At 47.2% G+C, this 26759-nt stretch overlaps 1 protein-coding gene across 1 annotated transcript in view; it reads right to left on the bottom strand.

Annotated features, from left to right (window-relative positions):
• TMC4 (transmembrane channel like 4) overlaps window positions 1-12498 on the bottom strand; it is a 40151-nt gene extending 27653 nt beyond the window's left edge. Inside the window, exon 1 of the mRNA XM_072156821.1 lies at window positions 12026-12498. Coding sequence (XP_072012922.1) covers window positions 12026-12086 — 61 coding nt within the window. The 5' untranslated portion in view covers window positions 12087-12498. The remainder of the gene's footprint in view (window positions 1-12025) is intronic.
• Window positions 12499-26759: the final 14261 nt, after the last annotated feature.

Consider the following 26759-nt stretch of genomic DNA (forward strand, 5'->3'; position numbering starts at 1 on the left):
ATGTCCAAGACATTTGGTTAATAGACATAGGGATATGGCTGAGGCCCCTTTCACATGAGTGCTGTGGGAACATACATCCAGATATTCGTCCCCATAGATACCTATAGCGATACAACGATAGAGTATGCTCTATCTTTTCCCATAAGAAAGGTCGAGCACCAGTTGTCCCCTATGGAGAGGGGAGGGGTGAACAGCACTTGTCTCTCTGCCTCTCTAGCCGAACATGTAGTGAGAAATCTGACAGCATATGACTCACATAGTAAGAATATTGGAGCTTCAATACACCAACATTGGCCAGTTGTGTTTGGATATTATAAAGATATCCCTGAGCTACAGTCACCTGTATTGTACTTTAAAGAAAGAAAAAGGAATCTGAGACCAGATGGTCAAAAATAATATTGGCCAGACCAGAAACAGAACCAACCTAACTATGATTTTAAAACCTGGGTGTGATCCATGTAAAAACTATGAGAATTGTAGTTATGTGATAAATAGGGACACGTCTACACATCCCATAGCTAAACATGTTTTCCCTATTAAACATCATCTTATTTACTGTACGGATTTCGTTATTTATGCACTTATGTGCTCATGTACCTCAATAAATATTGCGTTACTGCAAAATGATGGGGCAGAGCACGCCCTTATCTATTTGGAGTACTGGCTTGCAGTAACATCATCTTGTTAGGCATGTGGATTGACAGCATCTGTAGTTACATAGATTTTACTTTTTAACGTTTTTGTTTCTGTACGTGTATTTTTATGCACATATTTTTTCTGTCCCCCTGTGTGGTGTTCTTTTCTACCAGTGTTCTATTGTAAGGCACCATTTACTTTTAAAAAGATAATACTCTTGTTGAAACTAAAAAGGAAACATGATGGTGGTAAAAGGTACTGACAGTGGTTTATTTGGTAAAAAAATTGCATAATGTTTCCTTTAATTTTGAAAAAAATCACCTATGCATGCCACAACTTTTGTCCCTTTTTCTGTGTCTAAAAAGTCAAGAGGAATGTGCAACACCCTCGCCGATGCAATGGCGAGGTAGGGTTTGCGAATACGTCCCACCTGCATGTAATCCCATTACACAACATGGTTCTGATAGGACATAGGGATATTGCAGTGGTTAATCCTGCCTGGCAAGGCAGAGGTTAAGTATTTTGTATAATGCAAGATGCTGTTATCCAATGATATGTGTTACATCCTGTGCTCTGTAAGCTGAGATGTGATTGGAGGAGCAGCCACCACCTGACCAAAGGGAGGTAATAAAAACCCCCTGGCCAGGAATGTTCTGGAGTTCTTTCAGAGAGGATTCTAGTGATGATTATTCTAGTGTGGAATCCTAGGAGAATCAGTGAGTGAGTGAGAAATCTCTGTCTAGCCCATACCAGAGCAGGAAGAGCTTAGCCCCTGCCTCTGAAGAGTGGAGCATTAGACTAGAGTTAGTGTAGTGAGGAAAAGGGGTATCATCTTACCTTTGAAGGTGATACCTGAAGCCCTACAGGACAAGCTGAAGCTTCCTACCAGGACACAGCTGCCTCCCAGCCTGCCCTCTACTTCCAGGCTGGTGAACTATCTCCTGAGGCTCCCTCCAACTCACATCTCGGCACCCTACCTACCTGTTAAAGGCACGTTTGCTGCGGTTCCTGCGGTTCAAATAAAGAACTGTAAGTTGTTTTCTTCAACTTCTGTCTCCGTCTGGTCCCTGCTAATACGGCTGCCTTCATCACCGGCACCCTGTCCATCACCCAGAGACTCACACTCGGGACACTAAGGGGTTGCCCCAGGGAGATCCGCTATAGCAGCCTCTCCCTCATTATTTCTTGCCAACACCACCCTGCTGGAGACCTGCCAGGCTGTAGGACAGCCCTCCGGTTCCCCCCGTACCAAGCACCGTGACAATAGCGTGCTTAGGCCGCAACCGCCAGCCACTCCGGTACAGCGGGCCCCGGCTGTCTCCAGGCCTCCCCTTTAAGGCTAGGCCCCGGTGGGGGATGTTGCAAGTGGCGTCACGAACAGGATTGATACTTCTGTGCCTTATTACGGCATTAAAGACTGTACTTTATTAAGAAAAAGACTGTGCTGCCTAACCCTGCTGCCATCCGGGTTTAGGCCCAAGTATTTGTGTGTTTCTACATTGAACTTTATACTGCTGCCACGTGCTGTCGAGCGCCGCTCCAGCACTCAAGAGGTGAATTCCTGCAAGAACTGTTTCAGCTCTGCTACATCCGGCGCTGCTGCGCCTGAAGCATTTACCTCAGAGGCGTGTGGCGCAGCAAGTATTTCCAGCCCGCCAAATCCTCACTGGCGGGAACTCCAGAGGCGTCACTAGGCTCCGCCCCCTGCGCGAGTGGCGCGAACTACCGTGGAGGAGGAGCTGGAGCGAGTGCGGCCGGCAACGAAGAGGGTTAATCGGCCATCTTGGATTTCGGCGCAGGCCGCGCCTGAAGCCTGCCAGCAGTGTGCACCTCATCCGGAGTTCCGGCGCACGTGTCCTGCGACTGGAGGAGAACACCGCTGAGCATCACCGAGCCCCTGCTGCCTGCCGGACATCGGGAACGGAAACCTTCGTGCACCGGAGCTGTCCTGTCACCGCGGCTGATCCTGAGTGAGTACCGCTGGGGAAGTTAAAGGGGGGTAAAGATTGTTTCCGACGCTAGGTTATTGGCTCACCTCCCAGGGAATAGTGACTGTGTCTTAAAGTGCCCACGTCCCATTCTAGCCATCGCCCTAGCAACGGACGTTGTGTAACCCTACAGGCTTCCCTCAGCTAGGCCAGTCATGTCCAACCAGGACGAAGATACGGGACTGGAGCAAGTCCCGTCCCCTGGTCCCTCCTCAGGGTACCGGAGCATGTTATGTCCTCCAGAGAGTCCCTTCAGCCCTGCTACAGCTAGTGCCCCTGGGACTCCCACCATGATGCCTCTGACTATGCCCTACTATCTGGGGGCCCCCTGGTTACCCTACTACGAGGGAGAATCACATACTCTCCCTGAATTCAGGGACAAGTTGTTAGCCACCTTCGCCTTGCTCCCATTCACAGAGGAACAGAAAGTGGGCATCCTCATCGGGCAGTTGAAAGGACCCGCTCTCCGGGAAGTCAAGTCCTGGCCCCGAGAACAGTGTCAGAATGTGGTCCAGATTCTTGATAGGCTACGTAACACCTTTGACAAGTGTACTGTCTCCGAGTTGAAGCAGAAATTCTTCGGGAAAAGACAGAAGCCCCAAGAGTCCCTCCGAGACTTTGCCCTCTCCCTACAGGAGACATGGAAGGCCATCACCTGCCTTGAGCCCAAAGACGCTGAAACCTCTGATCAAACCTTAAGGGAACAATTTATTAATGGACTTGTTGATAGAAATCAAAGGTGTCAACTAAAGATCATCTCTTCTCAACATGCCCAGGCCTCCTTCCGTGAGTTTAAGGAAATTGCCATTGACATATTAGGAGACCGACCACCTACTGGACCGCAGAAAGAGCCTGAATTCGTAGAAATGGAAGAATCTGCTCTCGCTTGCCATCCCACGCAGTCAGCATCACCTACTCCTGCGACTATGGAAGTTACTGGCATAACAGGACCGGTCCCTAATCTGGCGGACACCCTGCATCAAATCCTTGATCGGTTGACCCAGTTGGAAGTAACTGTCTCTGCTATGAGGAGGAAACCTCCAGAGAACCCGGTACGGTCAGCTACTCCTCGTGAATCTCCGACTAAACAGCGCCCAAAAGAAGCGAAGTCGTTAAGCACCTGGAGTCAGAAGAAACCCCGCCAGCGGTGCAGCTACTGCCATAAATATGGGCATGAAGAGAATGATTGTCGTCAGTTAAACGACAAACCCTTGGAGCTAAGGGACGACCTCCAAGGGAAGAACTTGTAAGTCCCCGAGATGCTAACTGGATGCCCAGGTTCGTGGGGACTCGCCCCATGGTTCATGTAACCATCAATGGAGTTACCCTACCGGCCTTAATTGATACCGGCTCTCAAGTGACCACCCTCCGGAGTGCTGCCTTCGAGAAATGCCGAGGAGGAGCATCCTTAGTCCAGCCTCCAAAGGCTTACTTGAACATTATTGCTACGAACGGAAAACCCGTACCCATCCGCGGCTACTGGGAGCCCACGCTAACCATTGGAGACACTGAGTTAACCAGACAGGGCGTAGTGGTGACACGTGTGCCCGAAAACGGTAACTTCTCCCTGGTACTGGGTACCAATGTCCTCCGCAACTGCTACCCTGAAGTGCTGAAGGCTCTCCACGACTCCCTGCCAACAGTGCCCAACGGTTCCCGGAAGGTAATTCAGGAGACTATGCAGGTTCTAGCGGCGCAACAGAAGTTTGCTCGCCCTAATGGAGAAATCTGCAGAGCCCGGATCAAGGATCCCCAACCTGTCCGCCTTCAACCTGGGACTGAGACGTTAGTATGGTGTCGAGCCTGCATGGGCGTCCAAGGTCAAGACTACCAGGCGATAGTAGAACCTCTACCAGCGGATGAAGACCTGCCCATTCTAGCCGCCAGGAGCCTAGTCACTGTGTCCCGAGGGCAAGTACCCATTCGACTACTAAATGTGGGAGACTCCCCAGTGGATCTGAGAAAGTACCAAGCCGTAGCCACTCTCTTCAGTGTCCATCCTGAAGACTTGGTGGAAACCGCTCTGTCTGCCTCCCAACAGTTGGAAGTGAAGCAAAGTGCTGAAGGTGAGCCTGCCGAGCAACCCTGGTGGCTTGAGCTCAATATTGGAGATGACGATTTTACTCCTGCAGACCAAGTGCAAGGTGTCCTGGATGTCGTTATGAAGCACCACCAGGCCTTCAGCAAACACCCACTGGATTTTGGGCAGACTACTCTGATCCAACACACCGTCCCTACTGGCTCTCATCCTCCTATCAAGGAACGGTACCGGCCCATCCCTCCAGCCCGCTACCAAGAGGTGAAGAAGCTGGTACAAGAGATGAAGACAGCCAACGTTATCCGGGAGAGTCACAGCCCATGGGCTGCCCCGCTGGTCCTTGTGAAGAAGAAGGATGGAACCCTTCGATTCTGTGTTGACTATAGGAAGATCAACAATATCACCCACAAGGACGCCTATCCTCTGCCTCGAATCGAGGAATCCCTCGCAGCCCTAGGGTCAGCTGCCTACTTCTCTACCCTGGACCTGACCAGTGTCTACTGGCAAGTGGCCATGGCGCCGGAAGACCGAGAGAAGACGGCTTTCACCACCCCAATGGGCCTGTTCGAGTTCAACAACATGCCGTTCGGGCTATGCAACGCCCCAGGCACATTTCAACGGCTGATGGAGAGATGTTTGGGTCATCGCAACTTCGAGACCCTCCTGCTATATTTGGACGACATCATCATCTACTCCAAGACTTATGAAGACCACCTCCACCATCTGGCGGAAGTCTTCCAAATCCTGACCCAACATGGGTTGAAGGTCAAGCCATCCAAGTGCCACCTGCTACAACCTAGTGTCAAGTACCTGGGACATGTGGTGAGCGCTCATGGAATTGAGCCAGATCCAGAGAAGATTGCAGCTGTCCACGACTGGCCTACCCCATCAACCGTACGGGACATCAAAAGCTTCCTGGGATTTGCCAGTTATTACAGGCGTTTCATCCCGAAGTTTGCCCAGCTGGCGGCTCCCCTGCAAGAGCTCCTAAGGGGCCTGCCAAAAGAGAGCCAACGTTCCCGAGTATCCATTGAGTGGACGGCCGAACGAGAAGCTGCCTTCCAGATGCTCAAGCAACGGCTGACTGAACCTCCGGTGTTGGGATATCCAGACTACAGTCTGCCTTTCACCCTATACACTGATGCCAGCAAGCAAGGTCTAGGGGCGGTATTATCCCAGCTCCAAAACGGAACTGAAAGGGTCATAGCCTACGCCAGCCGTTCCCTCCGAGAACCGGAGCAAAACGACCAGAACTATAGTTCCTTCAAGTTGGAGTTTCTGGCGTTAGTCTGGGCTGTGACCGAAAAGTTCAAGGACTACCTAGCTGCATCATGTCTTCACAGACAATAATCCTTTGGCGCATCTGAACACCGCACGTCTTGGAGCACTGGAACAACGGTGGGCCTCCAGACTTGCCAATTTCAGCTTTACCATCAAGTACCGGGCTGGTAAGACCAATGACAACGCCGACGCTCTGTCCCGTCTCCCTGACCAGTGGGAGGGACCCCCCACGGATGCTCAGTGGGAAGATGTGGAGATGCCAGCGTTCTATGCCCGGTTTGTGCGTCAAGATGCCCAGAGAGTTTACTCCCTACCGACAGAGGCAGCGCCAGCTACTCCTCAAGAAGAGTCAGAGCCCCCTGCGGAAAAGGACCTCTGGATGAGTCTTCAGGCTGATAGCCGTGCCATAGGAGAAGTAATGGACTATCTCTCTAGTGGGCGAGTGCCTGAAAGAATCCGGCGCAGAAGAGCTGATGGAGAACTGTCTCAATTGTGGCGCCAGAGAAAGACTCTGAGCATGCACCAGGGTCTGCTAAAGAGAAGAACTCTGGACCCTATCACTTATGACCGGCTATACCAGATTGTGATTCCCAGGAGGGACGCCAAGATAGTACTGGAAATGTACCATGACCAGTCCGGACACTTTGGCGCTCAGAAGACTGAAGCCACCCTCCGAAGGCGATTCTTCTGGGTCAACATGAAGTCCGACATTGAAGCCTGGTGTCGAGAATGCCCAGCCTGCGCCATCGCTCGAGGAGAGCGACACAATCAAAGGGCCCCTCTACGTCCCATTGTGAGCCAACGGCCCTTGGAGATCCTGGCATTGGACCACGTGAAGTTGGAGCCCAGCAGATCCGGTCACAGTTATGCTCTTACTATCACTATACCACTATACCAAATTTGTGGTTGCAGTACCTGTCAGAGATCTGTCTGCAAGGACTACCGCAGCGGCCCTGTGGAAGAGCTTCATCCTCCCCTATGGCTGTCCGGACCAGATCCTTACAGACCAAGGAACAGCATTTGAGTCCCAAGTCTTCCAGGAGCTGTGCACTCTTTATGGCTGCAAAAAGCTGAGGACCACAGCCTATCATCCCCAAGGCAACGGGCTTTGCGAAAAGATGAATCAGACTCTAATCAACATGCTGAGGACTCTGACCCCTGCAAAAAGGGCTGACTGGCCAAAACTGTTGCCCGAATTAGTGTACCTGTACAACAATACCACTCATTGCTCCACAGGATACACCCCGTATTATCTGATGTTCGGGAGACACGGCCATCTCCCTGCTGATATGACCTGGGACATGGAGTCCCCTGATTCCCAGTCTTTACTTCCCCAGACTGACTGGGTTCACGAACACCAGAGGCGCCTGGCGGATGCCAGAGAAGTTGTGGATCTGCGGTTGGAGGAGGCCCGGGAGAAACAAAAAAGGGACTTTGATCGTAATGCCTGTGCTGAGCCTTTTGCCCCAGGAGATCGAGTGTGGCTGCGCAACAACCATCCTACCAGTAAGCTAGATGGGCGTTGGGAGCGTGAGCCATACCTAGTTAGGGACAGTCTCTCCCCTGAAGTCTACGAGATTTCAAGAGGAGACCGTCCACCACTCCGGGTACATAGGAACCGGCTGAAGAGATGTCTTCGTCCTTTTGCCCCTATGTCTACACCTCTCACTTCGACCCCCGACTTACAGACCTCCTTGTGTTCGCCTACCCCCAGTTTCTTGGAACTTGTGACTGTGCCTCAATTCTGTTTTGTTTCCACTCCAGTAAGAGGTACCTCGGAGAGACCATCATCCCCACCGCAGTCTCCAATACTGCTGCCTGTGGAGGATGATCCGGCTCCAGTGTCTGCAACCCCTGAAGCATCAGAGGCAGCTGAGACTCCGACTCCAGCGCTTGACTCAGAGGAGGACGATGAGGAGGTTGTTATCATCTCCAGGCCGGAACTTCGAAGGTCTCAAAGGGAGACAAAAGGTAAAGCTCCTGCGTACCTGCAGGAGTACCAGCTGGTGACACGCAGAAGCAGGAGGCAGGTACGCTTTTCTGACACCGAAGTACTAACCACCGAAGAAGATGCAGAGTAACCCCTGAAGGGCTGTAGCCCACTTCAGGTACTGTACTATGTACATATTGTGTATATATTTCTGCCACTATCCCTAAAGAGCCAGAGACTTTCCTGAGACTCTTATCCTTATTTATCTCAGTCAAGAGATTACACACTGTCATGTGCTAGGATAGCACCCTTCCTCTGCCACAGCAGAGATTTCTTCAAAGGACTCTGTCCCTCTCCAAATAGAGGAGACCCTTTGCTTCTTCATTGCACTTTTCCCCCACCTCAAGGGCTGTACCCAGAAGATGGACTTTGTCAGTAGAGACCTTCTGAGAGACTTTTGCCAGATACTCCAAGGGAAAAGTTGCTATGTCTATTGACTTATTATTTTGCACTTAATGCCTTCCTTTTTAGGTACGGACATTCTGTTTGCACTTCCATGCCTTTTCTTTGCAGGAAAAGAGACATTTGCTACCGTGCTACCCTGAGTAGCCTATCTACCTCTGTAACGTTTGTAACGTTTAAGATGTGTACCCATTGGGCTCCTAAGCCAATGTGAATTTATCACCTGTTTGCACACTGTCATATATGCCAGTAGTCTGCATTAACCCTTTCATAGGCTTTTCAGGTTGTAGTGTGGCTGTGTCGGACCGTCTTTATGTTGAACACTGACCGCTACCCGATCCCTCAAACTGAGGTTTGCACATGGGGGTAGTCCGTAAACTGCGGGTCTTTAGGGGACCGGGGGTGTTACACAGTTAGCACCTGGATGCCACCCATACATGGGTAAGGATACCAGTCAGGAGGTACTTGTGTCGCATATGCTAACGCAATGCATATACACATTATATAATTGCCGCCAGGGAAGAAGTGTTGATAAAACAAATATACAGGCCTTGGTGCAAGGAGTGGATTACAGGACATGACACCACACCTTTCCTACTGTACAGTTCGGTTTAATGGCGTCAGCGACCAACTGTCATACAGCTACATATTTTTGTCTTAGTCCGACACCAACCCAGGTGCCTGTCTCCAGGACCATGGGCGGTTTGTCCCTACACCTCCCATAGCCTGCACTTCCTAGAAGTGCCTTTAGCCCCCTCTGTGCCCCAAACCATCTGTAGTCGAGCCGAGGGCGGCTCTTTCAATTGCCCCCGGGGTATGCAACACCCTCGCCGATGCAATGGCGAGGTAGGGTTTGCGAATACGTCCCACCTGCATGTAATCCCATTACACAACATGGTTCTGATAGGACATAGGGATATTGCAGTGGTTAATCCTGCCTGGCAAGGCAGAGGTTAAGTATTTTGTATAATGCAAGATGCTGTTATCCAATGATATGTGTTACATCCTGTGCTCTGTAAGATGAGATGTGATTGGAGGAGCAGCCACCACCTGACCAAAGGGAGGTAATAAAAACCCCCTGGCCAGGAATGTTCTGGAGTTCTTTCAGAGAGGATTCTAGTGATGGTTATTCTAGTGTGGAATCCTAGGAGAATCAGTGAGTTAGTGAGAAATCTCTGTCTAGCCCATACCAGAGCAGGAAGAGCTTAGCCCCTGCCTCTGAAGAGTGGAGCATTAGACTAGAGTTAGTGTAGTGAGGAAAAGGGGTATCATCTTACCTTTGAAGGTGATACCTGAAGCCCTACAGGACAAGCTGAAGCTTCCTACCAGGACACAGCTGCCTCCCAGCCTGCCCTCTACTTCCAGGCTGGTGAACTATCTCCTGAGGCTCCCTCCAACTCACATCTCGGCACCCTACCTACCTGTTAAAGGCACGTTTGCTGCGGTTCCTGCGGTTCAAATAAAGAACTGTAAGTTGTTTTCTTCAACTTCTGTCTCCGTCTGGTCCCTGCTAATACGGCTGCCTTCATCACCGGCACCCTGTCCATCACCCAGAGACTCACACTCGGGACACTAAGGGGTTGCCCCAGGGAGATCCGCTATAGCAGCCTCTCCCTCATCATTTCTTGCCAACACCACCCTGCTGGAGACCTGCCAGGCTGTAGGACAGCCCTCCGGTTCCCCCCGTACCAAGCACCGTGACAATAGCGTGCTTAGGCCGCAACCGCCAGCCACTCTGGTACAGCGGGCCCCGGCTGTCTCCAGGCCTCCCCTTTAAGGCTAGGCCCCGGTGGGGGATGTTGCAAATGTTTTCCACATTTCCTTGTTTCCATTTTTCAGTATGTTTTGCTTTGCTCCGAAGCTGATCTAAACTGATAAAATCAGTTAGAACATAACATAAGAGGGGCAGACTAGACCAGTTTTTTCAGTTTGTCACCAATGAACCTTTATACTAAAAAAAACAAATCATAACACAACTGATGAAACTGATGCAACTTTTATGTATTTTAATTCAAAATCAGGATTTTATAATAAAAGGTGAAGGACAATAACATAACTCACGTTCGTACATTGCAGGTTTGGGTCCACTCATCATTAGTTGTAGACACAAAACTGTAGGCAGCACTGTTTCAGAGTCTATTCATTTCGTCAGTATAGCGTAGGTAATCGGTTTTCTAGGAGAGAGGCCATTAAAGAAGAACACAAGTGGCAATGACACCACTTATGGAGCTTCTGCTTTACGGGAACACTGGAGGCATAGTTTTCCTTTTACCATACTGGAAAACTTATTTTCATGTTCCTTACTCAAAATTCTCAGTGGAGCACTTTAATAGACCTTTAATAGACCTAGAAAAGCATCTCATAAAGAGTTTCACTTACCTTCCTGACCCATGCAGTACAGTGAGAAGAGCTCTCTCTTCTAAATCACACAACAATAATCATATAGATGACTGTGTACAGACAAACGGTGCATCCCATAATGGGGCAGATTTACCAATGATGCCTAAAACTAAGACAAATTTATCAAAACGTCTAATGATGAATGGAAAATGTGGCATAGTTTAAGATTCTATTTCAAGTATAACTTTACACATAATTATTGAATTACAATAATGTGCCAGAACAATGCCTCAACATGTTAGCACATTATCATAATTTGTGGTGTAACTTAAGCAATGAAAAACCCTTTTCTACAAAGCCAGACCCCTTTTGTTGTTCAAGTCATAAAAATGTGTAAAAACTATCTAAAGCACTTGATAAATGCCAAGCAAGGCGTTTTAGACACAAACAATGACATATATTTGTTGTACACCTATTGATGAATTTGTCAATACTTATTTTTTTGTCTTAATAAAAAAAAATCAAACCCTAGTAAAAGAAAAAAAAAATATTAGTTAGCAACAAGTGTTTCCTGGTGAAATGTGTTGATCTCCCACATTTAATGGCATGGAGCAAAGACAGACTTTTTTTAAAATTTCGTTATTTTTTTAATTAGGAGAGTTAAGGGGATGGGGTCTCTACTAAATGAGATATTGGGGCACATTTACTAAGGGCTTTGCGACAATTTTCTGTTGGACTTTGCACGTTCTTTCTACTGGAAACTGCTTGCACAGGTGTTTAAGAAGTGTCTGCACCACAATTGTGTCGCACACGACCATTTTCTGCCGCAGCTGCACTAGGCACCATGCAACACAAATTATGAGCTGTTCCGGTGATCAGTTGGGCCGTGCACCAGATTTAACTTGCAAAGTTTGTCGCACACCCTATGTTAAACGTTCACCACAAAAAAGTTGGTTGGGCCAGTGCATGGAAGCGTCAGATTCATGATTTCTGGCGCACGTTCTTAATTTGGTGCACCGAGCATTGTACACGGGAAGAGCACTTTTAGTGCAGTTTCCTACATTCTTAGTAAATGTACCCCATTATATCCTAACATCATTCAGACATTGTTGTTGAGAGCCATCATTCCAGATGATTGCCCAGTGTAAATGTGCCAGCAGGAATCTGACATACAAGCTAAGAGCTCTAGACCAGCTGCCTGTTTCAGCCCAATGTATGGCTTGAAGGCTTCAATAAAACTAGAGCACAGTAGCTGAAGCCTGCTAGTCTATACAGTATTGCTTAGTCTCATACTCGGAATAGTTGAACTTTCTATATTCTTCTGACAAATGAATTAGAAGTGTCACATACCTGTCCCAAATGGATGTGTATCATAGTCAGAATCTCCAGCTCCAGCTTCAATTCGATGCATCTTATAAAGAAATATCCAGCAGTGGTTGGAAATATGAAAGAATTCGTCCCAGTTCCTTGTGTAGTTCTATAATGTCACAAACAAGGAAGCTGTGTCTGGGGAAATTTGATGTCACTTCACTGATGCAGCTGGTTAATGATTTGTTGCTGGTATTTATGCTGCTTATAAAACAGGAGTGGCTCCTTAGTGACGCCATCCTTAAGACAGAGACGACTGACTGACAGTTATTGGAGGAGATGTAAAGAAAGTGGTCAGGTAACAATTAGGATTGGGCGTGATAAAATGTAAATGTACCATAAGTGCCAACCAGTGACCTGGAGACCAAGCCAAACACAAACAACTGCACACACAGGTCTGGAAGTCCTGCTGTCTCCTTTTGTCGGATGCTAAAATATTCCATTTAGTTACATCCTCTAGCCATCCAGTATGGTTGCAATCGCAGCACAGGGATTGTCACCCAGCTTTTCCGGAATCATGCATGGCCAATCTGTATAGGAAAATTGTAAATGGATTGTATTAAAACTGTGTGACTACATTTATTAGGGGAGGGGGGGGGGGGGTCTATAAATGGTGCTTTCTATGTTAGTCTTGGTGTTCTCTGCACCAGGGTGAGATGCATCTAATTGAGTAAGAGGAATATGCCTAAAAATCGAGGGTCAAATTATACAATTTACAATTAGTTTATCTGAACTTGGTCTGATTAAATTCCCAGTACCCTTGTACTGGGACCATGCATTTGTACTGGGACCATCCAATATAGTGCCTGCCATGAATTATTGTAATGGTACAGTACATAGATACATCACCAGAATCACCATACCATCATACAGAAATAAATGATCGCTTACTTGTAAATAAACTATTCACTTGCCATCATATATTCCAAAGGAGTGCTTGGATTATTCTTTAATTTTGAAGTATTTGGGACAGGAACTCTAATCCTACCCAGCACCTGTAATATTAGAGGTGCAACCGCACACATCTATTGAATTAATTTCAGCATTTACAGTGCCCCCCTTTAATTCAAACATGTACAGTGTCTTTCAAATTACAATATAGCGCCTGCTATGAATTATTATAATGGCGCAGTACATAAATACATCACCAGAACCATCATACAGAAATACAGCACTAGGACAGCACTCAACAAACAACTTACAGAAACAGAGAACCAGGACCAGGGTCCCTGTACACATATATACAGTATCCCAAATGATTTTACATATTTACAGAGCTCTCTAATTCACATGCATACAGGATCCTCCATACACAGACATATACTGAGACCCTGGTGATAACTATAGACCTCATCACAGTCACAATGGGAGAGATTTATCATTCATTTTTTGGCATAAAAAAGTTGCAAAACAGTCGCATCAAGGGTTTCTGCAACTTTTCATTGTTAAAACCAGATTAATGACTTGCAACTTTTTTTAAAAAGTCGCAAAATGCATCAAAATTCACAGCACATACACCAGCAAGGGGCTGGTGTGACTATGTGACTAGTCATGGATCTGGCTTTGCATGGTGTTGTACTAGCAGTGGTTCTATGTTTACGCCAGTATAGAGGAGTGGCGGAAACAGTCCATTTTAGCAATGAAAAGTCGCAGAAAACCGCCATGCAACTTTTTTTATGCCAAAAAAGCCCAGCAAAACGAATGATAAATCTCCCTCTTTATAATGTATACATACACAATGGCCCTTTTAAAAATCATAAAATCACTTACCTCACTCACGCTCTTACCTCCTAGGCTGTTGCACGTCCCTATAAAAACGGCCCTGTGTCAGATCTTCACATCTGAATTTTACAGTTCTGCACTACTTCCTTGAAACACATGCATGAAAAACTGACCACACTGCCCTGTCCGTTTTCTTTTTTTGTGCACCAATTGATCTCATTGGGGAGAGCTTTACACATGACTTAGATCGGAGTACTGCATACTGGATTTTTCTCTGATATGATCAGATCACCACGCCATCAAAAATATCTGATGTGTGCACAGCACAATATACTATCCATGAGTCAGAGTATGAGAAAATAGTTCTCATACCTAAAAAAAAAGCACATTTTGCTCCACCAAATACCAGACACTAAAATCATCTACTGGTATAAATCATATTGAATTTGATGGGTTTCCCACCACCTAAATCTGCCCACCACTGACTTCAGAAAAGGGGTGCAGGTGTTACAAAATGCAGATTGCACCAGAAAGCCAAAGTACCCATTGCAAATTCTATGGCTCTGTTCACACTAGTGCCATATACTTGCCAAGTGTCAAACTGTTGGTAAACTGTATTTGTCTTGCGTATCCCTTAAAATGATGTAACAATCTAGTTAAATTTACATTAATGTGGGTGAGGTTTATGAAAAACGTTGTAACATATGGATAGTGAATGCCTGAATATTATCTACAGAAATGTAGTTATAATGTGATGGTTTAATGGAGCTTCTCTGTGTAGACTTCATTGGGGTGCAATGGAGCTCCAATATGTTTGATGGGAAGACTTAAATATATTTTCTGTATGATTCTGGGGATCTGAGCTGTGGGTGTAAGTAGTTACACTATGTACAACATCCTACTTAAAGGGAACCTGCCATATTAATTAGCCCACACAAAATAAATATTTAATTAAAAAAATGTTTAAAAAGCATTGCCCTTATCACTAAATGGTTCCTTTCCATGGTTGCAATGTTAAAAAAAAAATCAGTTTATAAACTTACATGCAACTCGCCTGAGGTGAGTCCAATGATATTAATGGGGTCCTGAAAATTCTATTTTACTTGCACTGCCCTGCCTCCTTGTTCCTAATTGCCAAGTCTCACTGATAGGAGATTCTACTGTATCGAACTAGTACTTAGGGACCGTCTGCCAATATTCAACTACAGACATATATACGGTTTTGTTTACTTATTATCAAGGACAGAAAAACCTGTGTCAAATGTTTTACACAGTACCCTGTTGGAACATTGAAAGAGAGCTCTGTTACATGATTGAGCACTTCATGTCATGTGATGTCATCTATGGTTTTTACTAGAGATGAGCGAGCACTAAAATGCTCGGGTACTCGTTATTCGAGATGAACTTTTCCCGATGCTCGAGTGCTCGTTTCGAGTAACGAGCCCCATTGAAGTCAATGGGAGACTCGAGCATTTTTCAAGGGGACCAAGGCTCTGCACAGGGAAGCTTGGCCAAACACCTGGGAACCTCAGAAAAGGATGGAAACACCACAGAAATGGACAGGAAACAGCAGGGGCAGCATGCATGGATGCCTCTGAGGCTGCTTAAATGCACCATTATGCCAAAATTATGGGCAACAGCATGGCCATGACAGTGACAGAATGAAGCTAGATAGCATCTAAAACATCCAATAATTGACCCTGACACTATAGGGGATGGCATGCAGAGGCAGCGGCAGCAGCGGAAGGCTAGAGAGTGGCATGGCGACATACCCTAAATGGACTCAGGCTTCAAACCAATGGGTAGCAGAGAGGAACCAAAGGAGGTGAGCAAGAAGCGCTCAAATAATATCGGTACATGATAAAAGTTTGCCAGTATATTTTGTGGATTACACAGCAGGGTGGCGACAAAGTTAACATGGAAGCCATGAAAACAATCCAAAATTCTGCCTGACACAGCTCGTTTGATAAGGGGACCATGTATGGAGGCAGTGAACTAGTAGTAGATTAAAGGTGCTGCAGTTAAAACTATGTTAGTTGTTTCTTGGCATGGAGCTGGCGCTCCGCTGCCAGGCGAGCTTTCGCCAATCCAAGCCCCTGTCTCTAGGCTACTCCCCAAACAGCACTTCTAAGAACCTTTTGTATAAGATCAAGTGTAGTAGCGTTCTTATAAGTTTAGGATATGGCGGGTGAGGGGAATGTAAACAGATGCGCAAGAAGCGCTGAAATAATATCCGTAAATGGTAAAAGTTTGCCAGTATATTTTGTGGATTACACAGCAGGGTGGCGACAAAGTTAACAAGTTTGTTGTGGAAGCCATGAAAACAACCCAAAATTCTGCCTGACACAGCACGTTTGATAAGGCGGGCATGTATGGAGGCAGTGAACTAGTAGTAGATTAAAGGTGCTGCAGTTAAAACTATGTTAGTTGGTTCTTGGCATGGAGCTGGCGCTCCGCTGCCAGGCGAGCTTTCGCCAATCCAAGCCCCTGTCTCTAGGCTACTCCCCAAACAGCACTTCTAAGAACCTTTTGTATAAGATCAAGTGTAGTAGCGTTCTTATAAGTTTGGGATATGGCGGGTGAGGGGAATGTAAACAGATGCGCAAGAAGCGCTGAAATAATATCCGTAAATGGTAAAAGTTTGCCAGTGTATTTTGTGGATAACACAGCAGGGTGGCGACAAAGTTAACAACTTTGATGTGGAATCCATGAAAACAACCCAAATTTCGGCCTGACAAACCTCGTTTGATAAAGGGACGATGTATGGAGGCAGCTATATGGACGACTTTTGGAGGTAGCAATGGAGACAACGTGTGGAGGCTGCTATGGAGACAATTCAATTTGGATAGTGCCTGTATGTGGCAGTCCAAAAAATTTTTCAAACCAGAGGAGCAGGTAGGTGGCCCTCCAGAAAAATGGAATAGATTGAGTGCCTGTATGTGGCAGTCCAAAAAAGTTTTTAAACCAGAGGAGCAGGTAGGTGGCCCTCCAGAAAAATGGAATAGATTGAGTGCCTGTATGTGGCAGTCCAAAAAAGTTTTTAAACCAGAGGAGCAGGTAGGTGGCCCTCCAGAAAAATGGAATAGATTGAGTGCCTATATGTGGCAGTCCCAAAAAGTTTTTAAACCAGAGGAGCAGGTAGGTGGCCCTCCAGAAAAATGGAATAGATTGAGTGCCTGTATGTGGCAGTCCAAAAAATTTTTCAAACCAGAGGAGCAGGTAGGTGGAGCTCCAGAAAAATTGAATAGATTGAGTGCCTGTATGTGGCACTCCCTAAAATTGTTTAAAACAGAGGACCGGGTCGGTGGCCCTCCAGAAAAATTAAATGCATAAAGTACTATAGGTAGAGCCAGTGGGCCCTGTCAAAAAATAGCCAGTTTCCTCTGCTTTACTGTACAAAGAGCAGGAGAAGGAGGAAAATGAGGAGGAGGAGGAGGAGTGGATAAATTATTCAGGTTGAGCTTCCTTCACCTGCTGGAGATTGGAAATTAGGAGAAATCCATGCTTTATTCATCTTGATAAGCGTCAGCCTGTCAGCGCTGTCAGTCGACAGGCGTGTACGCTTATCGGTGATGATGTCACCAGCTGCACTGAAAACCCGCTCGGAGAAGACGCTAGCGGCAGGGCAGGCAAGAACCTCCAAGGCGTACAGCGCCAGTTCGTGCCACATGTCCAGCTTTGAAACCCAGTAGTTGTAGGGAGCTGTGTGATCATTTAGGACGATGGTATGGTCAGCTACGTACTCCCTCACCATCTTTCTGTAAAGATCAGCCCTACTCTGCCGAGACTGGGGACAGGTGACAGTGTCTTGCTGGGGTGACATAAAGCTGGCAAAAGCCTTGTAAAGCGTACCCTTGCCAGTGCTGGACAAGCTGCCTGCTCGCCTACTCTCCCTCGCTACTTGTCCCGCAGAACTACGCACTCTGCCGCTAGCGCTGTCAGAAGGGAAATACTGTTTCAGCTTGTGCACCAGGGCCTGCTGGTATTCATGCATTCTCACACTCCTTTCCTCTCCAGGGATGAGAGTGGAAAGATTTTGCTTGTACCGTGGGTCCAGGAGAGTGAACACCCAGTAATCGGTGCTGGAATAAATTCTTTGAACGCGAGGGTCACGGGATAGGCAGCCTAGCATGAAATCTGCCATATGCGCCAGAGTACCAACGCGTAAGAATTCGCTCCCCTCACTGGCCTGACTGTCCATTTCCTCCTCCTCCAACTCCTCCAATTCCTCTTCTTCTGCCCATACACGCTCAACAGTGAAGGACTCAACAATGGTCCCCTCTTGTGTCTCGCCAACATTCTCCTCCTCTTCCTCCTCATCCTCCTCCACCTCCACCTCCTCCGATATGCGCTGAGAAACAGACCTAAGGGTGCTTTGGCTATCAACAAGGGAATCTTCTTCCCCCGTCTCTTGTGAGGAGCGCAAAGCTTCCGACTTCATGCTGACCAGAGAGTTTTTCAACAGGCCAAGCAGCGGGATGGTGAGGCTGATGATGGCGGCATCGCCACTGACAATCTGTGTTGACTCCTCAAAGTTACTCAGCACCTGACAGATATCAGACATCCACGTCCACTCCTCATTGTAGACTTGAGGAAGCTGACTGACCTGACTACCAGTTCTGGTGGAAGTTGACATCTGGCAGTCTACAATCGCTCGGCGCTGCTGGTAAACTCTGGATAACATGGTCAGTGTTGAATTCCACCTCGTGGGCACGTCGCACAACAGTCGGTGAGCGGGCAGTTGGAGGCGGCGCTGCGCTGCCCTGAGAGTGGCAGCATCTGTGCTGGACTTCCTGAAATGCGCACAGATGCGGCGCACCTTCGTGATTGGGGTATGTCTTGAGGAAACGCTGAACTATCAGATTTAACACATGGGCCAGGCATGGCACATGTGTCAGTCTGCCGAGTTGCAGAGCCGCCACCAGGTTACGGCCGTTGTCACACACAACCATGCCTGGCTTCAGGTTCAGCGGTGCCAGCCACAGATCAGTCTGCGCCGTGATGCCCTGTAATAGTTCTTGGGCGGTGTGCCTTTTATCGCCTAGGCTCAGCAGTTTGAGCACCGCCTGCTGTCGCTTAGCGACGGCACTGCTGCTGTGCCTAGAGCTACCGACTGATGGCGCCATGCCCACGGATGGTCGTTCTGAGGAGGAGGTGGAGGAGGGGTGGGAGGAGGAGGAGGCATAGTAGGCCTCAAACACCTGGACCGAGGTAGGCCCCGCAATCCTCGGCGTCGGCAGTATATGACCAGCCGCAGGGTCACACTCGGTCCCAGCCTCCACCAAGTTAACCCAATGTGCCGTCAGAGATATATAGTGGCCCTGCCCGGCAGCACTCGTCCACGTGTCCGTGGTCAGGTGGACCTTGTCAGAAACGGCGTTGGTCAGGGCACGGATTATGTTGTCTGACACGTGCTGGTGCAGGGCTGGGACGGCACATCGGGAAAAGTAGTGGCGGCTGGGGACCGAATACCGAGGGGCGGCCGCCGCCATGAGGCTGCGAAAGGCCTCGGTCTCTACTAGCCTATAGGGCAGCATCTCCAGGCTTAGCAATCTGTAGATGTGCACATTAAGGGCTTGGGCGTGCGGGTGGGTTGCACTATATTTGCGTTTCCGCTCCAGCGTCTGGGGTATGGAGAGCTGAACGCTGGTGGATGCTGTGGAGGATCGTGGAGGCGACGATGGGGTTTTTGTGGCAGGGTCCTGGGCAGGGGGCTGACTATCAGCTGACACAGGGGAAGGAGCAGTGGTGTGCACGGCCGGAGGTGAACGCGCTTGTTGCCACTGAGTGGGGTGTTTAGCATTCATATGCCTGCGCATACTGGTGGTAGTTAAGCTATTAGTGGTGGAACCCCTGCTGATCCTGGTTTGGCAAATGTGGCACACCACAGTCCGTCGGTCATCCGGTGTTTCCTTAAAGAACCTCCAGACTTCTGAAAATCTAGCCCTCGCCGCAGGAGCCCTCGCCACGGGAGCTTCACTAGTTGACACATTTGGCGCTGATGCACCAGCTCTGGCCCTGCCTCTCCGTCTGGCCCCACCACTGCCTCTTCCAACCTGTTCTGGTCGAGGACTCTCCTCCGTCTCAGAAGCACTGTGTTCACCCGGCCTCTCAACCCAGCTTGGGTCTGTCACCTCATCATCCTCCGATCCCTCAGTCTGCTCCCCCCTCGGACTTCCTGCCCTGACAACAACTTCCCCACTGTCTGACAACCGTGTCTCCTCATCGTCGGACACCTCTTTACACACTTCTTCCAGTACGTCAACAAGGTCATCATCACCCACAGACTGCGACTGGTGGAAAACCTGGGCATCGGAAAATTGCTCATCAGCAACCGGACAAGTGGTTTGTGACTGTGGGAAGGGTCCAGAAAACAGTTCCTCAGAGTATGCCGGTTCAAATGGCAAATTTTGCTGGGAGGGGGCAGACTGGGGGGGAGGAGGCTGAGGTGCAGGAGCTGGAGGAGTGCCGATTTCGGTGACATGGGTGGACTGCGTGGAAGACTGACTGGTGGACAAATTGCTCGAAGCATTGTCGGCAATCCACGACATCACCTGTTCGCACTGTTCTGGCCTCAACAGTGCTCTACCACGAGTCCCAGTAACTTCAGACATGAACCTAGGGAGTGTAGCTCTGCGGCGTTCCCCTGCTCCCTCATAAGCAGGTGGTGTCTCACCCCGCCCAGGACCACGGCCTCTGACCCCTGCAGTAGTTGGACGCCCACGTCCCCGCCCTCGTCCTCTACCCCTAGCCCTCGGGTTAAACATTTTGAAAATGAGAGTTATAACTTGAATTTTTTTTTTAACTTTTTTTTTTTTTTTTTGTTTTTTTTTTGTGTTTTTTAGTTTTTAAAACCAAACGATGCTATCCTATTGCTATGGCTATTTTATAGCCAAGTATGAAAGCACACTGCTATGCCAGATGAGATGACGCTGAATTATGAAAAAAATAAATGTAAAATAAAAAAGGAAATGGCAGACTGTGCCTAATTGAAATACAACCCCGGGCCCTAATAAATTTTCCCACTTCGGTCTTTGCGATGGATATGTGCGTCACTAAAACACAGTGGTCGCAAGTCTGACTCCAAATTGCTCACAATTTACTAGTAGATGCACTGCAACAACTACAGCCACCAGCAGATCAACCAGAAATCAAATATATATAACGCTACTGTAGGCGTAATTAAGCCGTTTGTATTCTCCTATTTTCTAGCCAAGTATTAGAGCACACTACTATGCAAGATGAGATGACACTGAGTTATTAAAACAATAAACGTAAAATAAAAAGAAACTGGCAGACTGTGCCTAATTCTACTCAAACCCCTAATAAATTTTCCCACTTTGGTGTTTGAGGTGGATATGTGTGTCACTAAGAGCTAAACACAACGGTAGCAAGTCCCCCTGCAAATTCCTCACAATATGGTACTAGCTGCAAATAAAAAAAAAAAAAAATTATAACGTTATTGTAGCCCTAAGAAGGGCTGTTGGGTTCTTTTAGAATCACTCCTGCCTAACAGTAAGCTAATAGAACACCCTAACGCTTTCCCTGACCAGCAGCAGCTCTCTCCCTAGCGGCATCCAGACAGAGAATGATCCGAGCAGCGCGGGCAGCGGCTAGTCTATCCCAGGGTCACCTGATCTGGCCAGCCAACCACTGCTATCTACGTGTAAGGGTACCACGTCATGCTGGGTGGAGTGCAGAGTCTCCTGGCTTGTGATTGGCTCTGTTTCTGGCCGCCAAAAAGCAAAACGGCGGGAGCTGCCATTTTCTCGAGCGGGCGAAACACTCGTCCGAGCAACGAGCAGTTACGAGTACGCTAATGCTCGATCGAGCATCAAGCTCGGACGAGTATGTTCGCTCATCTCTAGTTTTTACCCAAAAACATTTGCTTAACATTAACATTTACATCAGGTATGTAACTGATTACGTGAAATCACAGCATGCCTCCATGGAGGCATGGGGGTAGTAGAAGCCGATGAAGGCATGCCGTGATTTCATGTGATCAAATACATACAATGAGGTATATGTTAATGCTTCATCCCCCACCGGGGCCTAGCCTTTTCTTGGTGGCATGGAGGCAGCCGGGGCCTAGAATACCTGGCAGAGTGGCTGGCTAGGTAACGCCTGGCAGGTCTCCAGCAGATGGTATGTGCAAGAAATATGGAGGGAAAGGCTGATGCAGTGGTTTCTCCCTGGGGCAACCCCTGCGGTGTCTGTAGGATGAATCCCTGGGTGATGGATGAGGAAGCCTGTGATGGTAAACAGCCTGGATCCAGCGATCAGATGTAGGCAACATAGTGCAAATCAACTTACAGTTCTTTGTTGAACAGCAGGCAACGACCAAACGATTAACAGCAGATTCTCAAGCTGGAAGAGTCATGGAAAGCTACACACAGCCTGGTGGTAGGGTCAGGCCGGGCTGGTACAGATGGACTGGATGAGTCTGGGTGGTGGATCTCAGTTCTGGGCTTATGTCTCCGGACTTGACCTGGGTACTCGGCAATGGCCTGAGGCACCTGGAGTTCCTGGAGTTTGGACAGTGGCTGTGGCAGACAGACCATGAGCTCTGGTTCTGTCTGCAGTCTCTAGACAAGGAAAAACAATACCTTTTACATCCAGAAACTTGGTTGCCCGATGGGGGTCATTTTTTCCCCCTCATTAGCCAACCTATATATGGCATATTGGGAAGAACAGTATCTTTTCACATTTGACAATCCATTTTTAACTTCTATCATTTGGTATGGTCGGTATACAGATGACTGTCTCCTGGTCTGGAATTCCGACCAGGAGACAGTCGAACACTTTGTTACTTACCTTAACCATAATTCTCTCAACCTCAAATTTACTTTTTCGCACCATCCGGAGAGTATGCCTTTTTTGGATATCATGCCAGTTGGCAACATCCAAACCCATAGTGTTAACACTAAATTATTCCGTAAGCCTACTGCAGGCAACACATTACTGCATGCCACCAGCTGCCATCCCATGCATACAGTTAAGAACCTTCCCATTGGAGAATTTCTGAGGGCAAAATGTTCATGTACATTAGACACTGACTATGCTCATGAAAGCGAAGCCATTGAAAAAAGACTCACACAAAGAGGCTATACACGTAGGCTTTGCAAGAGAGCTAAAAACATAGTTGACAAAAAAACTTGTATCACCTATTTAGAACCAAAACGAAAGGACACCACATATACTCAGTCCCGTGTTACCTTTAGTACGCAATTTAGCAAACAATTTCACTGTATAGCAGATACTATTAAAAAACATCTTCCCATTCTGGAACACGAGCCGACTCTGAGAAAAATTCTTAAAAATGGTGTGTCCTTTGTGTCCACAAGAGCTAGAACCCTGGGTAACTTATTGTCTCCTAATACCTTTTTCGGACAAACCCCGAAACAGACACTGGCTCCAAGTCAGAGGCAGTTATTGCTGTGGTGGTAGCCGATGTAATCTTTGTAAATATATGTTCAAAACTACATCTTTCACAGCGGTCAGCACAGGTTTAAGTTACCACTTACACTTATATATCAATTGCGAATCTACTCACATAATTTATCTGGTTCACTGTACCATTTGTTCACTTCAGTATGTGGGCTGCACGGCCTGCAAGCTAAAAGATCGCATAAGTGAGAATATAACAGGGGCTAATCCCTGCACCATAGCCAGCTCACGTAACCTCTCGGGCATTTCAAAACATTATAAAGAAGTTCACTCAGGATCCATGAGTGGCATGCGTGTGAGATCGAACAGGTTTCCAAACCTGATAGAGGAGGAGACTGGAAAAAAGCATTGTTCTCCAGGGAAGCCTTCTGGATCCTGAATCTTGAAACTCGCTCTTCAAAGGGCCTAAATTTCAAACAGGATCTTATGTATTTTTACTAATCTATTACTTACCTTTTATCCAGGTTAAATTTGTCACATTTAAGTATGTTTCTTTAGGATGACCACTAGGTTTTACTTAAACCCTGTAACAAGTTATTCGAGCTAGCTTGGTGTTAGTCCGAAACACGTTACCGCAAGCTCTGTCTTTGTGTTTTGTCTCATGTGTATCCATGCCTGTTTTCTTGCACATGCAAGCTTTTTAACGAAGATGAAATAAATATTTTTTGAACTTTTAAAACAGATCTTTCTACACTTATATTGCTGGAGCCCTCATGTTGTTTTTTGTTGTTGGAAAAAAGACCATGTACTTCCGCCCACAAGAGGTTTATATACTCCCTCGCAGGGTGGTAGCACTCCTCCAATTGGCTTCCAGCTTGTATTACAAGAACATAATTGGACAGTCATATATCACAGTGTTAACTGGTGCTTTACCAAGCAGTGGCTACAAATGCAATCACTAAGTTCTCCTAGCAGTAGCTTCTGAATGAGTTGCGCAGGCTCACCAGATAGATCCTGACCAGGACATGGGGAGGAGTAGATGCAAGAGGCCAGCCAAGCAGGACATGTCCAATGTGATGCCAGGTATGAAAAAATAAAGTTGATTTAATGCAACTGATGGTGTAGAAAAGAATAAAGGGCCAAAGAAGGACCAAGAGCTGCCAGAAGAGTTGACACCCGCCCAGCAGCATTCGCCGCTTTAGTGATCTGGCTGAGGTGACCTCAAGCTTGCAGCGCTTTTCATGCAGCACTGGTGTTGCGTCGCCTGCTGATCTTGGCCCTTTTGGGTGGGGTGTAGAGGAGAAAGGTCCAAGGTGCCTGATATATTGCAGCCTCCATGTGGCGCCTGGCATTGTTTTGTCTTACCGGCACATCTCCTTATTGTTAATATGAAGTTAATAGCACTGGCTGCCACCCCCATCTGCATGTTATTCTTCAGGATACAGATATACCATATATACGCTCCACATAAATATGCACAAATACACTATATATGCATAACACACATATATAAACACAGCACCAAATATACTCTACACACGATATATAAACTACACATACACCATATATAAGAAACACTGGAATATAGGTGCATATACACTCACCGGCCACTTTATTAGGTACACCATGCTAGTAAGGGTTGGACCCCCTTTTGCCTTCAGAACTGCCTCAATTCTTTGTGGCATAGATTCAACAAGGTGCTGGAAGCATTACTCAGAGATTTTGGTCCATATTGACATGATGGCATCACACAGTTGCCTCAGATTTGTCGGCTGCACATCCATGATGCGAATCTCCCGTTCCACCACATCCCAAAGATGCTCTATTGGATTGAGATCTGGTGATTGTGGAGGCCATTTGAGTACAGTGAACTCATTGTCATGTTCAAGAAACCAGTCTGAGATGATTCGAGCTTTATGACATGGCGCATTATCCTGCTGAAAGTAGCCATCAGATGTTGGGTACATTTGTGGTCATAAAGGGATGGACATGGTCAGCAACAATACTCAGGTAGGCAGTGGCGTTGCAACGATGCTCAATTGGTACCAAGGGGCCCAAAGAGTGCCAAGAAAATATTCCCCACACCATGACACCACCACCACCAGCCTGAACCGTTGATACAAGGCAGGATGGATCCATGCTTTCATGTTGTTGACGCCAAATTCTGACCCTACCATCCGAATGTCGCAGCAGAAATCGAGACTCATCAGACCAGGCAACGTTTTTCCAATCTTCTACTGTCCAATTTCGATGAGCTTGTGCAAATTGTAGTCTCAGTTTCCTGTTCTTAGCTGAAAGGAGTGGCACCCGGTGTGGTCTTCTGCTGCTGTAGCCCATCTGCCTCAAGGTTCGACGTACTCTGCATTCAGAGATGCTCTTCTGCCTACCTTGGTTGTAACGGGTGGCGATTTGAGTCACTGTTGCCTTTCTATCAGCTCGAACCAGTCTGCCCATTCTCCTCTGACCTCTGGCATCAACAAGGCATTTCCGCCCACAGAACTGCCGCTCACTAGATGTTTTTTCTTTTTCGGACCATTCTCTGTAAACCCTAGAGATGGTTGTGCGTGAAAATCCCAGTAGATCAGCAGTTTCAGAAATACTCAGACCAGCCCTTCTGGCACCCACAACCATGCCACGTTCAAAGGCACTCAAATAACCTTTCTTCCCCATACTGATGCTCGGTTTGAACTGCAGGAGATTGTCTTGACCATGTCTACATGCCTAAATGCACTGAGTTGCCGCCATGTGATTGGCTGATTAGAAATTAAGTGTTAACGAGCAGTTGGACAGGTGTACCTAATAAAGTGGCCGGTGAGTGTATATATACCCACACCAATATCCACATAAGTATACAAAACTAATAACACTGCAGTAATGAATACACCACAAACAAAAATATATACCAGCTGGGAATATACTGCACATAACCACATGTATTTCACTCCAGGGCTGCCATAAGGGAAATATGGACACCACTTACTGTATAAATGAGTTGTAGCTCTGACCTAGATCTGTCCTGGTCTTTTTCTTCACAGATCACAATGCTTCTCTATCAGTTACAGAACTTTGATAATATCTACAGAATTCACCAACAGTGCAATCCTCTTGGCAATACCCTCAACAGTTCCCCATGTTTTAACATGTAGTATAGCAGCCCCTCTTACTAGTTAATTCTGTTCATTTAGTCATTAAATAAATTGTTTAATCTACCATCCAGGAGGACCCCCCCCTCTTATAATATACTGTCCAGGAGCCATTATATTGCCCCCTTATATTATATACTGTCCCTTTATATGAAATACTTTCCAGGAGCCATTATACTGCCCCCCTTCTATTATATACTTTCCAGAAGCCATTATACTACCCCACCCTATATATTATATATGGTCCAGGAGACATTATACTGCTCCCCTTATAATATACAGGAGGAGCTGATTAAGAAAAAAAACTCAATACCCACCTCCCTGGTCCGAGATGAGATGCTGTGTGCTGACAATGTGGTTAGATTATCGCAAATTACATCCCCCATAGATGACAATGGCAGCCTGGCGGCAGTACAGTAGCACACATGTGGTCTTTCCCCGTATTTGCCACCGTGCCGGGTGTT

This window comes from Engystomops pustulosus, chromosome 6 (assembly GCF_040894005.1).
Source record: "Engystomops pustulosus chromosome 6, aEngPut4.maternal, whole genome shotgun sequence".
In the NCBI taxonomy this organism is placed as follows: Eukaryota; Metazoa; Chordata; class Amphibia; order Anura; family Leptodactylidae; genus Engystomops; species Engystomops pustulosus.